The following is a 12,733-nucleotide window of genomic DNA, read 5'->3' on the forward strand; positions in this document are numbered from 1 at the left end:
ATTTCAAGTTTCCTCCAAGGTTAATAGTTACAAGAGGTACGGTCATGGTGCTACAATTTTGACTGGATTAAGGTTCTTCCAGTTTAGTGATGACTCCCACTGTAGTAGGACCTCAAAAATATAATAATTTAATGATTTTAATTGTGACACTGTCTTGTAATGTTGATGTCAAGTTGTATTCACTTTTTGTTTTATAAACTTTATTTTACTGTAAAAGACTATCACTTTCTATTGGTCCGGGTTTTGTTTTACTATGCATGTCAACCTGCACCCATTTGGTTACATTTGCTGTCAAATGTGAAGTGTTTCCTGAAATGAATGGGGAACCAGTGAAAGGTTAGGGGAGACGTGGTCTCATTTCTTGGACTGTGTAAATACCCCCTTTAATAAAACTTCAGGTGCAATAGAAGTGAAACTGACAGTTTTGGCACTCTCGCAGCTACATTTATAGGACTAGTTACCATAAACTTAATACAGTATAAATGGCACAATGGTGGGTTGAGTGTTTCCACTGTAAAGCTTTAGTTAGTAACAAAGATGATGCACTGATTCAAATCAGAAGCTGCTCCAAAACCATATTAGCTTTCAATTCATCAGTCGACGGCAGGATAACAATCCATCAGTTCTGGTCATAAAACACAAGGACATTCAAGTCAAGTTTGTTTTTTTATTTGAAATTCTTCACCATGAAGGAAACAGCAATAAGAAACACAGTAACTTTTGTATTAAAAAACAACCAATGTAAAAACAAATCACAGCCCAGTAGAACTTGAAGTAATGGTCTTCAGTAATTAAAATTTTTCATACAGGAAAAAAAAAAAAAGAAAAAAAAAAAGAAAATCTTGTCAATGTGAATCATTAAAAGGAAAATACTTTGCCTTTGGTTTGCCTATCTCCTTTAACTATTTAGAGAACCATTTGAGTTGAGTGAGTTTCTATATAGTCTAGCATTTTAAATCTGGCAAGTATAAGCAGGATTTGACATAACAGTTGCACATAATGGACATCTACAAACCTGGATGTCTGCTCTACCACGCCCCAGATCAGTGCTACAAGTGCTACTGTGAACACAAAATCCTAAACCATTTTAACTGACTGAAGCTTGATTAAACATGCAACTGTAAAGTCTTGCCATAAAAGAAGACTCCCTGAGTAGTCATTTGTAAATGGTCCCAGTCTATGGATTAGGAAGCACTACTATAAATGGATAGTCATTCTGGGTAACATGGAGGGCTTGGGAGAAGTGTAAGTGTTGGGCGGAAACAGCTGAACCATTTGAGGTGTGTGTGTGAACATGTATCTTCTTGGAGAAGGCCAAAGATGAGCTATGCCATGTCAGGCTCCGCTGTGGTTTCTGTCTTCTGTACTTTAACTGGAGTGCCGGAACAGTCTTCACCCTGAGCAGGAGAGCACAAGCAATCGTGTTCAATAAAAAGGCCTGTTCATGAAGTATTGTTTTTTTTTCCCCCCTCTGCTTTTAGTGAGGGGCTCTACTTCAGGTTTTGAAGTTGTAAGTGCCACATTTACTGTCCGACACCACAGATTTACAGCAGCATATAAAGATATAATCAATGAAAAGACTGCAGATTGTATGCCTTTTCTCCTCCATTTGTTCATAATGAAGTCTTCTGTACTCAGTTTTTATATTTTTAAACCCTGTCTACCATCTCCCCTGCAGTCACAACCATGTGTGTTTGAGCTTTAGATGGGCTACAATTTCACTAAACACAAGTGACTTCATCAATCTCACCTCCAGTGAAAGGCTGCGTGTGGGGAGACAGGTTGGAGCATCCTGGGAGTCTGACAAGGTTGGGAAGTCCAGCTCAATGTCCATTACATCATCGAGACCCAGCTCCTCACTGGAGGAACAAACACATAATCATGACCCACAGCTGATTAAGACTACACAGAATGTTTTATTTGAGCCTCGAGTCACTTGTATCTGGTCGAAGGCACATCTTCTTACATGTTATCGAGGACTTTGTCTTGGCCGCCCTGTGTTGGGGGGTCCCAGGCGTGCAGTTTGACCTTCCACAGTTTGATCTGCTGGTCCCAGGAGCGACGGCTGTACTTCCTGAACTTATTGGGAGTCTTTGGGTGAACACCTGGCTGACGCATGTGTCTGGGAACAAAGAGAGAAAGACAAGAAACAAAGAGATTAATGTTTGACTGATTTATTATTTATTGTATTAACACATAACTTCTTAGAGCGACGTGTGATAGTGCCAGCCCTTACACCTTCATTTCTTTCTCCTACAATAACCCTCCCTGCCGCTGGACATGAGTTACTTTCTATTATGATGTTTTATGTTGCACATACATTGTGTCATAGATGTATGGATTGAGGGCGTTTGTGTTGACCTACTTTGGAACTTCTTTGATGTATCTGTCATAAGCCAGTGTGTTCTTGCCGTAGTTGATCTGTTTCTGTCGCCGTAGCAACACACCCTCATCAGTCTCCATGTTTTCCCCCTCTCTGGAGTCACAGCTGCAGGAGACAGACAGGCACACATGGACTTAAACAATAAAAAGTAAGTATTTATTTATTGCGAATGCAACCTCCAAATAGCAGCTGTTACTAATCTACTGCATGTTGGCTTGCATTTTATCAACAGATGCATATTCTGAGTTTAATGGTCATAAAGAGACAATATGAGAGATGGGGACTTACCTCCCAGAAGAGCCAGAGGAGGTCTTTCTCTCCCTCTGGGTGACCTCTGCACCCAGTATCCTCCTCCTGTAACTGAACACACAATAAGTGAAGATTGGCACTCAATAGAGAGGGTGTTTTGAATGAATCAGATATGAAACCACTGGCATAAAAGCTTTGAGTTCAAAGAGTTTGGTTACCGCTGCATGTCTCTGTGGACATCCCTCCTCAGCTCATCATCATCCACCTGGCTGCTCCAGTCAGACTGTCTACCACAGCGAGACAACGGGCCTGCGCTCTCTGGAGTGGTGAAACTAAAGAAACACAAGGGGTACATACCAGCATAAACACACGGTGGTTATCGTTGCCACAGTGCCAGCAGATGTAGTTGTGGCCACACATTGCCAAATGTGGTCACTAACTTGTTAACACACCTACGACGTGTGGGAATGCTGCGCTCAGTATCCTGCAAGACTGTACCTTATAATCTCTAGCATGTACTATTGATAAGAGAGCTAACATTTATAGATAATATTAGCGGGCTACGTAAAGAGGACAATTACAGGGAAATATGGAAATTTCCACCCGATACAAAGTAATAATGTAATACAAACCCCAAATAATAGACTAATTTAATGATTATCATTCTCCAATCACATCACAACTCATATGAAATGTTATGTAATATCGACCATTAAGTTTAAACACAAGATGAACTAGGCCTGAGCTACACCAATAAGGTACATTAATATTCTGTGTCAACAAAAAGATTTTTACCTAGGCTGTTCTTTTTCCAATAAAATAGCCCTACAGCTTCATGAGGCTACAACCGCCCATAATTATATATCATAGTACTGCATGTAGATTTATTTAAAAAGATCGTTCACTTAAATTTTCTTTTTTTTTTTTAAAGTCAGATCTAATCTACTGTACATGTATACCCTTACCTGGCATGTCTGTTGTCAGAGTGGCTGTGGCTGACGTTTTCCCTGTCACTACCATCTGCCTCTCTGCTGGCCCGCAGGCTTCCATCGATCCCTCTCTTCCTGCAGTGGGACCACCGAGACCGGCCATAGGTCCTGTGCGGGGAAGACACAATAAAGAACTGGATTTAAACATCCAAGCATAGTAGAGCCCGACCGATTTATCACTTTGCAGATATTACCGCCCGATAAAAGCTACTAGCAGATATATCTACATCAGCGTTCATAACAGCCGATTTATGACTTTATTAAAAAACAGAAACAGAGTTGGATCCTTCCCTCATGTCATGAGCGTTGTGGTTATAGATTTGTTTCTCAAACAGTTCTAGCGAATGGTCCTCTTATTTATCTCTAATTCATTACTTCTAAATATTCTTAAACATCACATACAGCAGTTGACGCCACAAAGTTAATGCCATGTTTATCATCAGAGCAGCACTAACGTTATTAATGAGCAGTTAAACTATATTGTTTAACATAATCTAAATATATCTGCGAGCCGCTTGTCTTACAGTCGAAAAGTTGGAAATGAGAGGGGACATGTAAATAAAGATGAGCTCAACAAGTAGGCCTATCTAACACGGCTTCCAGCCAAACAAAGTTATGTAGCTGCTCTTGTCAATGTGCAACGTTAGTGTGAAATCTCAAAGTTGCAGGTCCTGGTTGTAGACAGTCATGTAGTATTAGATGAATTCAAAGGCAGCATTTCCTCTGGGTCACTGTCACATCATAGACGACATGTTTTAGGGCCACATGGTGGTCAGGAAATGGTTTGTCATAGCATTGGCTAGAATTAACATTGCTGGTAAAGGGATAAACTAAATTTGAATATGCTACAGAGTAGAAAGTAGTAATTGTGGCAGATTTAAGGTAATAACTATTTCATGACAAAAAATATATAATTTACCTATTCAGGAGAGCCCTGTTTACCATTAATATTACAGCAGTGACATGAGATTTGATATATGGCATTATTATCATTAGTTGTAGTAGTATTTTTTATAGTTTATGTTTTGCTGCCCCCACAATACATTCACTATTTAATTTAATGTTCATTAGTAACAGTACTCCATAATTTATAACAAATCAGATATTTGTAAAATGTTTTCTGTAGTTTTGTACATTTGACTCTTTATTATCTCTTATTATACTCTTTATTTATCAAAACTTACATATATAGTTGTACTTTTGATCAAAGTACTATTTATAAACAATAAAACTTTCTTTTTATACTGACTTGTGTCATGGTATCTTGGTGAGGTCTCGGCATAACAAATATTAGGGATAATCTTTGTTTGTGTTATGCGTTTCTTAAAATAAGGTGTGTGTGTGGGGGGGAATATCGGCTATCAGATTTTAAAATCTCAAATATCGAAATCGGCATCAGACTTAAAAATCCCATATCGGTCGGGCTCTAAAGAATATGTTCAGCTTCATTGCAATAGCTGGCCATTACAAGCATGTGTCAAGGTAGAACAAACCGGTACAAACAAAAGGACACCAGTCCAACACTGCACCGGATGCAGAACTGGCTTGCAGACTACACGCAGTCTCTAGTTTTAAATGTAAATTATAAATAGCTACATCAGCTAATGCTAATGTCTCTGAACCAAAACAAAGATGGCAGTTCGCCGGCTACCGGGATCAGAAACAGAGTCTCGGCAAGAAACCTTTGTAGTCGTGCGGCGGGCCGGATATTTGTTAATCCTGATGGTTAGACGAGGGTTCTGAAAATACCACAAATTGCGCTAGCTTGAGTGTTTTTAAACGAGTTTCTGGGCTTTTTTAAACATCGCCGGTTAACGTTGATATTCTTTTTAAATAAATCCATGTTTACCTCTATGGCACTAACTTAATGTATGCAAAAGCTAAACCTAAAGTTAACGTTAATACACGCACACACTTGGCTAGTTGCACCTTGTTACTTCAATCAGCTTTATAATGTTTAATTAATAGAAATAACCAGGTCATAAAGTTGGTCCCGCCATGTAACGTTACTTCCTACTTCCGATTGGTCTGACTATTATCTGTTAATATCCATTATCTCTCCGACCCTGTTCAGGGCATGTAACTCATGGTCTGGGATAGACTGCACTTCCTTTCACTTAACGTTGTATCGCGAGTAAGTTAGCTAACGTTACAGCCAGCAGAAAGCCTGACATTTCCCAGTGACAAACCGTTCGTGTTACGAATTAGTCCTACTGTCAGTGTGGTTAAATGTCCTTTCAGCTAATCTGCACACATGATAAATTGGAATCCAACCCGGCAAACAACTTCACTGTTCTTTTCCCTCGAGGTTTATATTTACCGCCTCTTTCTCAGCCTTTCTTCCCACGCTAACAACTGAACAGGGAGCGCCACAATGCTAAGGTTAGCAATCAATTTCACGAACACAGCCCAAAGAGGAACAAGCTGCCATTACATAGGACGGTTAAGCTAGTCTTACAAGCTAACTTAGCGCAGGACAGAGTGTGTTTAGAGAGCAAATATTTATTGGAACAGACGCGAACAGTTCGCTTAAGTTAACGTTGACGTTCTAAAAATAGCCACTCATACGTTACCAGTAACTGTTAACGTTATGCAGTTAGCAACACATCTACAGCAACACATCTCTTTCGAAACAAGATTTTAAGCTAACGTTAGTGCCTTCCATCAAGTGGACAAAGAAACAATAGAAGCTCGTAATATTAACGGTGTTTTAAGAAACGTTAACGTTAGGTGAATGTACACCAGCAAAACTTACCTATTTTCATGTTCACTGTTGTGAGCATCACGTCGCCCGTCTCTGGTCCAGTCAGACATTTTCTAGATAATAATATCTGGAGCGTTAACGTTAAATTAGTTCTGTAGTCAACTGAGAAGCTACAGCTGGCTCTCAGAGTCCCCAGATCCCCGCCAACACTGAAAGACGCGCGGCCCCAAACAATCCAACAAGTCACATGACCGGAAAGGGCGGCTATACTTCTTCTTCTTCAGTTTTTACAGCATTTGGCTTCTTCTTCTTCTTCTTCTTCTTCTTCTTCTTCTTCTTCTTCTTCTTCTTCTTCTTCTTTGGGTTTTTACGGCAGCTGGCATCCATTGAGTTGCATTACTGCCACCTTCAGGCTTTCTTTACCCTTTGCTTTCATTCATACTAAATCCGCCTATCTAATCCAGTCGCCCTCAGAAAACCAAATATCCATTTCCTGCCCTCCACACTTTCTCCACACTCCAATAAACTTTTTACTGTATTATCCACCCGTCCTATTGTTTTTAACTGTGTTATCATTTCTTGTCTTTCCTGAGTAAATTTCCTGCATGTTGTAAGAATATGTTCTACTGTTTCAGCCTCCTGACATTGTTCACACATTCCTGTAGGATGTTTTCCTGTAAGTAAAAGTGTGCTGTTAAGATTGCTACGTCCAGTTCTCAGCCTGCTTATTGTCACTTGCTCTTTCCGCTTTGCTCCCCTTCTTCCTGATATTCCTACTCTGTTTTGGATTGTATGTAAATGTCTCCCTTTTGTTGCATTATCCCAGTTCTGTTGCCATTGTTGATTTGCACTTCACACTATTCCTTTCCCCTCTGATTTTGATAATTTCATATTTGACTTCAACATCTCCTTTTTTAACTGCTTCTTTTGCCAACTTGTCTGCTTTTTCATTTCCCTGAATTCCCAAGTGTGCTGGGACCCACATGAATATGACATTTTTTCCCTGCCAAGCTATTCTTGAGTTCATGTCTTTGGACCCATCTTTGAAAATCTGAATACTTTTCTTATACCTACTGTCCCTATAGCAGGGGTCTCAAACTACAGGCCCGCGGGCCACATCAGGCCCTCCCTCACCCTCGGTCTGGCCCGCGGGGCAATGAAAAAACGTTAGTTATCAAGTCACATTTAAGATCAGTAATCTGATAAAGTTAAAGCTTTCACTGCGGACTCTGTGACGCTCGATGAAATCACAGATAAAACCGACAGCAGGGCTGTGCTCGCAATTTTCATCGGGAATATTAATGAGAAGTTCGAAGTGAAACTGGTTCGCGCGGGATTACCACTGAGCTTAAAGGCATTACAACTGACAGAGCCCCATCTGTGTCAGGCAGAAAAAACAGACTGATGGCTCTGGTACAGAGAAAGTTAGGAGAGGAAAAGGCAGGTGCTGCATTATACACCAACAGGCACTGTGCAGCAGGTTCTTGAAATATGAACATTTCATGTTTATTGTCTGTTGCAAATAGAACTTGTTGACTTGCAGCGTAACATGGAACTAAAAACCACATTCAGGGAGGCAGATGGAAAAGCAGATCTTATTGGAAAATTTCAGAGACTTCCTGTATCTCCATCCTTCCCAGAACTGTCCAAAGTGTTCAGTCGGTTAATGTGCCTTTTTTGAAGCAAATATCTAACCCAATCTCTGTGAGAATGTTTTCTCAACTATGAAGTGAAAAGTACAGGTCCAGGCTCACTAACTGATGCCCGTCTTGAAGCCTTAGCTACTTTCAACTGCAACCTCCATCAGAGGAAACGTTTTTCAGTTATGTGAGAAAGAGAACAGGTGTCTGGCAAGAATTAAAACAAAGTAGGGTCAACAAAGTAGTCAGGGATTGCATTTGTAAGTTCAGTGTTAAAGTGAAGTATAAAATTGATGATGAAACTATGATACTCGATTTGCAAGATTTTAGTTCATTTGCGGCTGAGTGTGTACTTCAGTGGCCAAGTTTGAATTATCTCATTTGCAATACATTTTTGAGTTACATATACTTGAGAATGCATTACATTTGAGTAAAGTATATATTGTATTGTACTTTTTGACTTCAGTACAACTTTAATTTACTGTTTATTTCAGAAAAACACATGGAAATGTTCAAAATTGGTAATGGTAATGAAATTAGTACATTTTGAGAATATTGCACTTTCTTAGAGTACTTTAATGTGGCCCTCCTATGAGATGACAGTACCAAAGTGGCCCCCGGATGATTTGAGTTTGAGACCCCTGCCCTATAGCTATAATATACACTAGTTAAATCAGCAGTCTTATTATTGCGTTTAATCTTAAGTAATTCCAAATCTAAACATGGTGTTTCTAATTCCCAGACAGGTCTAATAGGCCACACCACATTTGTACCAAACTCTTTATCATAAACTACTGTGTCCTTTGCCATTTGATCTCCTGTCCACCCAACACTTGTTTTTGTGTTGTCTCCTCGCTGCATGTCTGCAGCGCCTTTTTTGCTGGATGGCCATCTCATGCCCTCTTAGATTGACCCAATAATTAGCCCCCACCTCAGCCACAGTGGCATTTCACCTGCTTCAACTTGGAGAGCACATACTGGGGAAGTTTTAAACGCTCCTAAACACACAATTAAAGCCCGAGCTTGTATAACATCCAAGTCTGGTAATACAGATTTGGCTGCTGAACTGTACACATTACTTCCCTAGTCTAACCTTGATTTTATAATCCCCACCCCAACCCTGCAAGACAGCTCATGACATTTATAACTTTTTTACATTTATAATATAACGTTTCCCAAACTAATATGCTTCCTCCATGTTAATCTCACATCAAAATACAGTCCCAAAAAAATCTCTCTAAATTATTTCTGTCCAATTTCAAATACCCTTCACTGACTTTTCTTTTGTTTTTTTCACTGCCAAAATTACATATCACAACTTATTACATATCACAACCTCTCATTCATCATATGTTCCATTAACTTACAGATATCTGAAGTCAAGGCAATTGGTCTATAGCTGGCATCTTTTCCAGGTTTCTTTATTGGAATAATTACCTCCTCCTTCCAACTCCTTGGCATTATTCCCTCTACCCACACACTGTTGTACAACATCAATCATTTCTCCAGACTTCCTACACTTAGATGCTTTATCATGCTATAACATATTTCATCTTTACGCGGTGCTGTCTGTCCTGCTTTATCTAGTGCACTTCTTAACTCTTCCATTCTGAACGGGACATTTTGCCCATCATCTATACTACTTTTTAAAGCCTCCATATTTTCAGATTTTGTTTACTCTCTACCTCTTCTTCCTTCTTCCTGCAAATTATTTGAGCTATGCACTGTTACAAAAGTTTTTGCCATGAACTCTGCCTTTTCCCTATTTGTTACTGCAGTCTCATTCCCTTCAACTCCTTTCCTTCCCAAAATGTGAGAACAGCGGGAGTCACCTGGACGATGCTGTGAAACTGGGCTCAACGTTACTTGGAAGGGTAATCATCGCTCTCCATTGAGCAGCACAACAAATAGGAGGGGCACAACGAGTCAGCGGGCTGTCTGAAAAACTTCCGATTCACCCAGAAGTTTGCCCAGAGGAAAAACCGCTGTGCCACCTTTCTGTGGTGAGTGAAAGCATCTATTATCATCCTGACTCTGCTGCTGGTCCCTGCATGGGCAGCAGGGACCAGTTTCAGAAAGAAGGTTCAACAAACTCTGAGTGTAAACCTTACCTCTGGGTTGACAAACTCCCGACCCGTTCCAGAAAGGCCCATCAGAATAAGTTCAGTCAACTCTGAGTATGTTGAGCCTGATGGAAGCGCGTGCGTGGGGATGAAAAAAAAGCCATCATCAATGGAGCTCAGATACTACGATTCACCATAGCAACGGGTAAATAAAGGCAGAGCCTCCATTTTAATCAGGTGGAGCTATAAACGCTGCCAACGCGACCATGATTGGCTCTAAAACACAGGAATGGAGGATCGATACGTTAACAATATTACATTTTATACAGCATTGCTCATTCATCATTTACCAGACTGGAATTTCCTTAATGAATGATAAAGAGCTGGAATTCTCCTCCAGCCTGTTATTCATTTTAAATAGCTACAGGCCTGTTTATTCAGCTGGAACCTGATGGGACTAAATGCCGGTGGCAATAACTGAAGATGAATATATTAATCGAACAGATTAGACACAGTTTAGGCTCCTCATGGACCTGTGATTGTAAAGTGACAGTCTGACTCAGTAGGCCTATGCCTATTAATGATTGTTTTGCAATGTAAAATGTGTCTAGGTTCAAACTGACTGTGAAGTTTTTTACATAAATAAAATCTTGCTCATTTCGTATTTTATGAAATGCTGTCAAAACACATTCAGACGTTTTATCAGCAGATAATGAAAAACTCACTTTTAAACTACATGTATTTGTTTCAGCTGCACCACAGTCATCCTCACTCAGAAATATTCACATCATATCCAGCTGATAACTATGATAGGAATGTTCCAATCAGTGCGACTACAAGATGAAAGGTTAGCCTACTGTTCATTGATCAGTTTTATACAGATTAGTTTAAACAGTAGTCTATACTGCAGCACTGTAGCACACGGTAAGTGTTTTTGTGCAACTGTTGCCAACCTGACAGCAGACACAAGCAGAGGGGGGTGCAATGGATGCTTGAGCACCTGCCCTTTTGCCCTTTGATGCCCAAAGTGCCCTTTTTTCAAATGCATAATTTCATTAATTTTTTTTATTTTTAAATTTGTTAAGGCCCTTTTGTGAAGGCCTGCCCAATCAAAGTATCAGTAGAATGAATTAATAATAATATCGCAGTAAATAAAATTGATGACCTTTCACCTGATGACCTCATCCGTGACGAGCCGTCCCGTTCAGACACCGTTAGTAATTCAGCAGCTCTGCTGAAGGACACCTTCGATCCCGCCGGTAAGAGGGGTTTTGCGCAACGTGCTTGTTGTGAGTTGTTGGATGTATTTTACAAGAAAGACACAAAGAGAGCAGTACAGTAGTTGTGTATGTTGCTGTGTGTCGCCTGTAGAAGTAACATCAGCTTAACGTTACTTCTACACACAGATAAACAAAGGTGCTCTGTTCACTTCATTCTGTTTGGGGGAGAAAATCTTTGTAATTTGACTCAAATCTTTTCACTTCAACTAGGATTATAACAGTGACTTAATAAAAGCCTTGTGCCCTAAAATAAGTATAACAACATTGGTAAAATACTAAGCCTATTCCTCCGACTTATAGCCTACTTATCAGCCCTTTTTTAAAAAAAAAATCATTAAATTCAGAACAGTATTGAATATATTTACATTTTGACAGCAACAGTAGCTAGTGTTTACAACAGCTCAACTACACTAAAAACTCAATAACTGGAAATACATATAAAAATGTATGAAATGTTAAAACAAACATAGGATATATATTAGCTGATAAAACAATTATGTGACCATGAAAAATATGTAAAGCTTGTTGAGCGTTTGGGACTGGCTCACAGTGACTGACCTGCTGGAATACTGCAGCATCTGCCAAGGCTGACTGCTAGGGAGACAGAAATCTAAAAGGGCCGTTTCTTCTTCACTCTCTACTTTGATGTCAGGAATATTATAAAAGATTAATGCTAGTTTATTTATTTAGATTTATGATTAGAGTCAATAGTCAATAAAAATCCAAATTTATCTCAGATTCACAATGCAATATATAAAATCATTATCACAATATTGCATACTGTAGACAGACATGCAAGCAACACAGACACACACACCTCTGTCTTTAGATTTGTTTGTCTCACTCTTACTCCTGCCATGGCCACCCTCATCCTTTCCTCATTAATGTTTCCTTTTTAGATTATTTCCCACCCTTTTTTTGAATCTGGTATCTTATTTCCTCTACCTGCAGTTCTTGGTGTGCAGCTCTGTGAGCGTCTCCCTAGCTGTCAGCCTTGGCAGTGGCTGCAGTATTCAAGTAGGTTGTCAAAGATCACCTCCAGTAGTATCAGCAACAACACAACAGCAGCAGCAGCCGTATCCATAGCAACCCCTCAACAGCAACTGTCCCCTGTAATTTATGTGTTTTAAAGCTAGAGTTGGGTATTCCCTGTTTCTTTCTGCGTCACAGCATTTGCTCATGTATTGATACAGAAGTATCTGTATATGCGTGTCAACAAGGAATACATAACGATATATTTCTATGTCAATAGTATGAGAACAATCCTATTTAAATCCTTGTTCCATGTGCCCTTTTCATACTTTGAGCACCTGCCCTTCCAAAGGTCTGTGCACGGCCCTGATAGGCCTACATGATTTTTGTCCGTGTTTCAACCGTTTAATCATGTCTGATGCGGAGTGTGTGATTGATTGATTAACTAGTCAC

At 39.7% G+C, this 12,733-nt stretch overlaps 1 protein-coding gene across 2 annotated transcripts; it reads right to left on the minus strand.

The window, feature by feature from the left end:
• Window positions 1-653: 653 nt before the first annotated feature.
• On the minus strand, window positions 654-6,574 carry LOC119888314 (stem-loop binding protein). 2 transcript variants are annotated; one of them, XM_038698834.1, is made up of 8 exons: window positions 6,377-6,574; window positions 3,598-3,729; window positions 2,851-2,964; window positions 2,672-2,737; window positions 2,366-2,488; window positions 1,967-2,122; window positions 1,751-1,859; window positions 654-1,397 (listed from the first exon to the last, which is right to left on the minus strand). In XM_038698834.1, the coding sequence occupies exons 1-8, from the start codon at window positions 6,433-6,435 to the stop codon at window positions 1,326-1,328; spliced, it is 831 nt and encodes a 276-aa protein (XP_038554762.1). In that variant the 5' UTR covers window positions 6,436-6,574; the 3' UTR covers window positions 654-1,325. The 2 variants fall into 2 exon arrangements, with proteins under 2 accessions (XP_038554762.1, XP_038554761.1); XM_038698833.1 differs by having other exon boundaries at window positions 2,672-2,743; window positions 6,377-6,572.
• Window positions 6,575-12,733: the final 6,159 nt, after the last annotated feature.

This window comes from Micropterus salmoides, unplaced genomic scaffold (genome assembly GCF_014851395.1).
Source record: "Micropterus salmoides isolate LMB-PRFRI ecotype aquatic unplaced genomic scaffold, ASM1485139v1 Ms_hic_scaffold_5, whole genome shotgun sequence".
Lineage (NCBI taxonomy): Eukaryota > Metazoa > Chordata > Actinopteri > Centrarchiformes > Centrarchidae > Micropterus > Micropterus salmoides.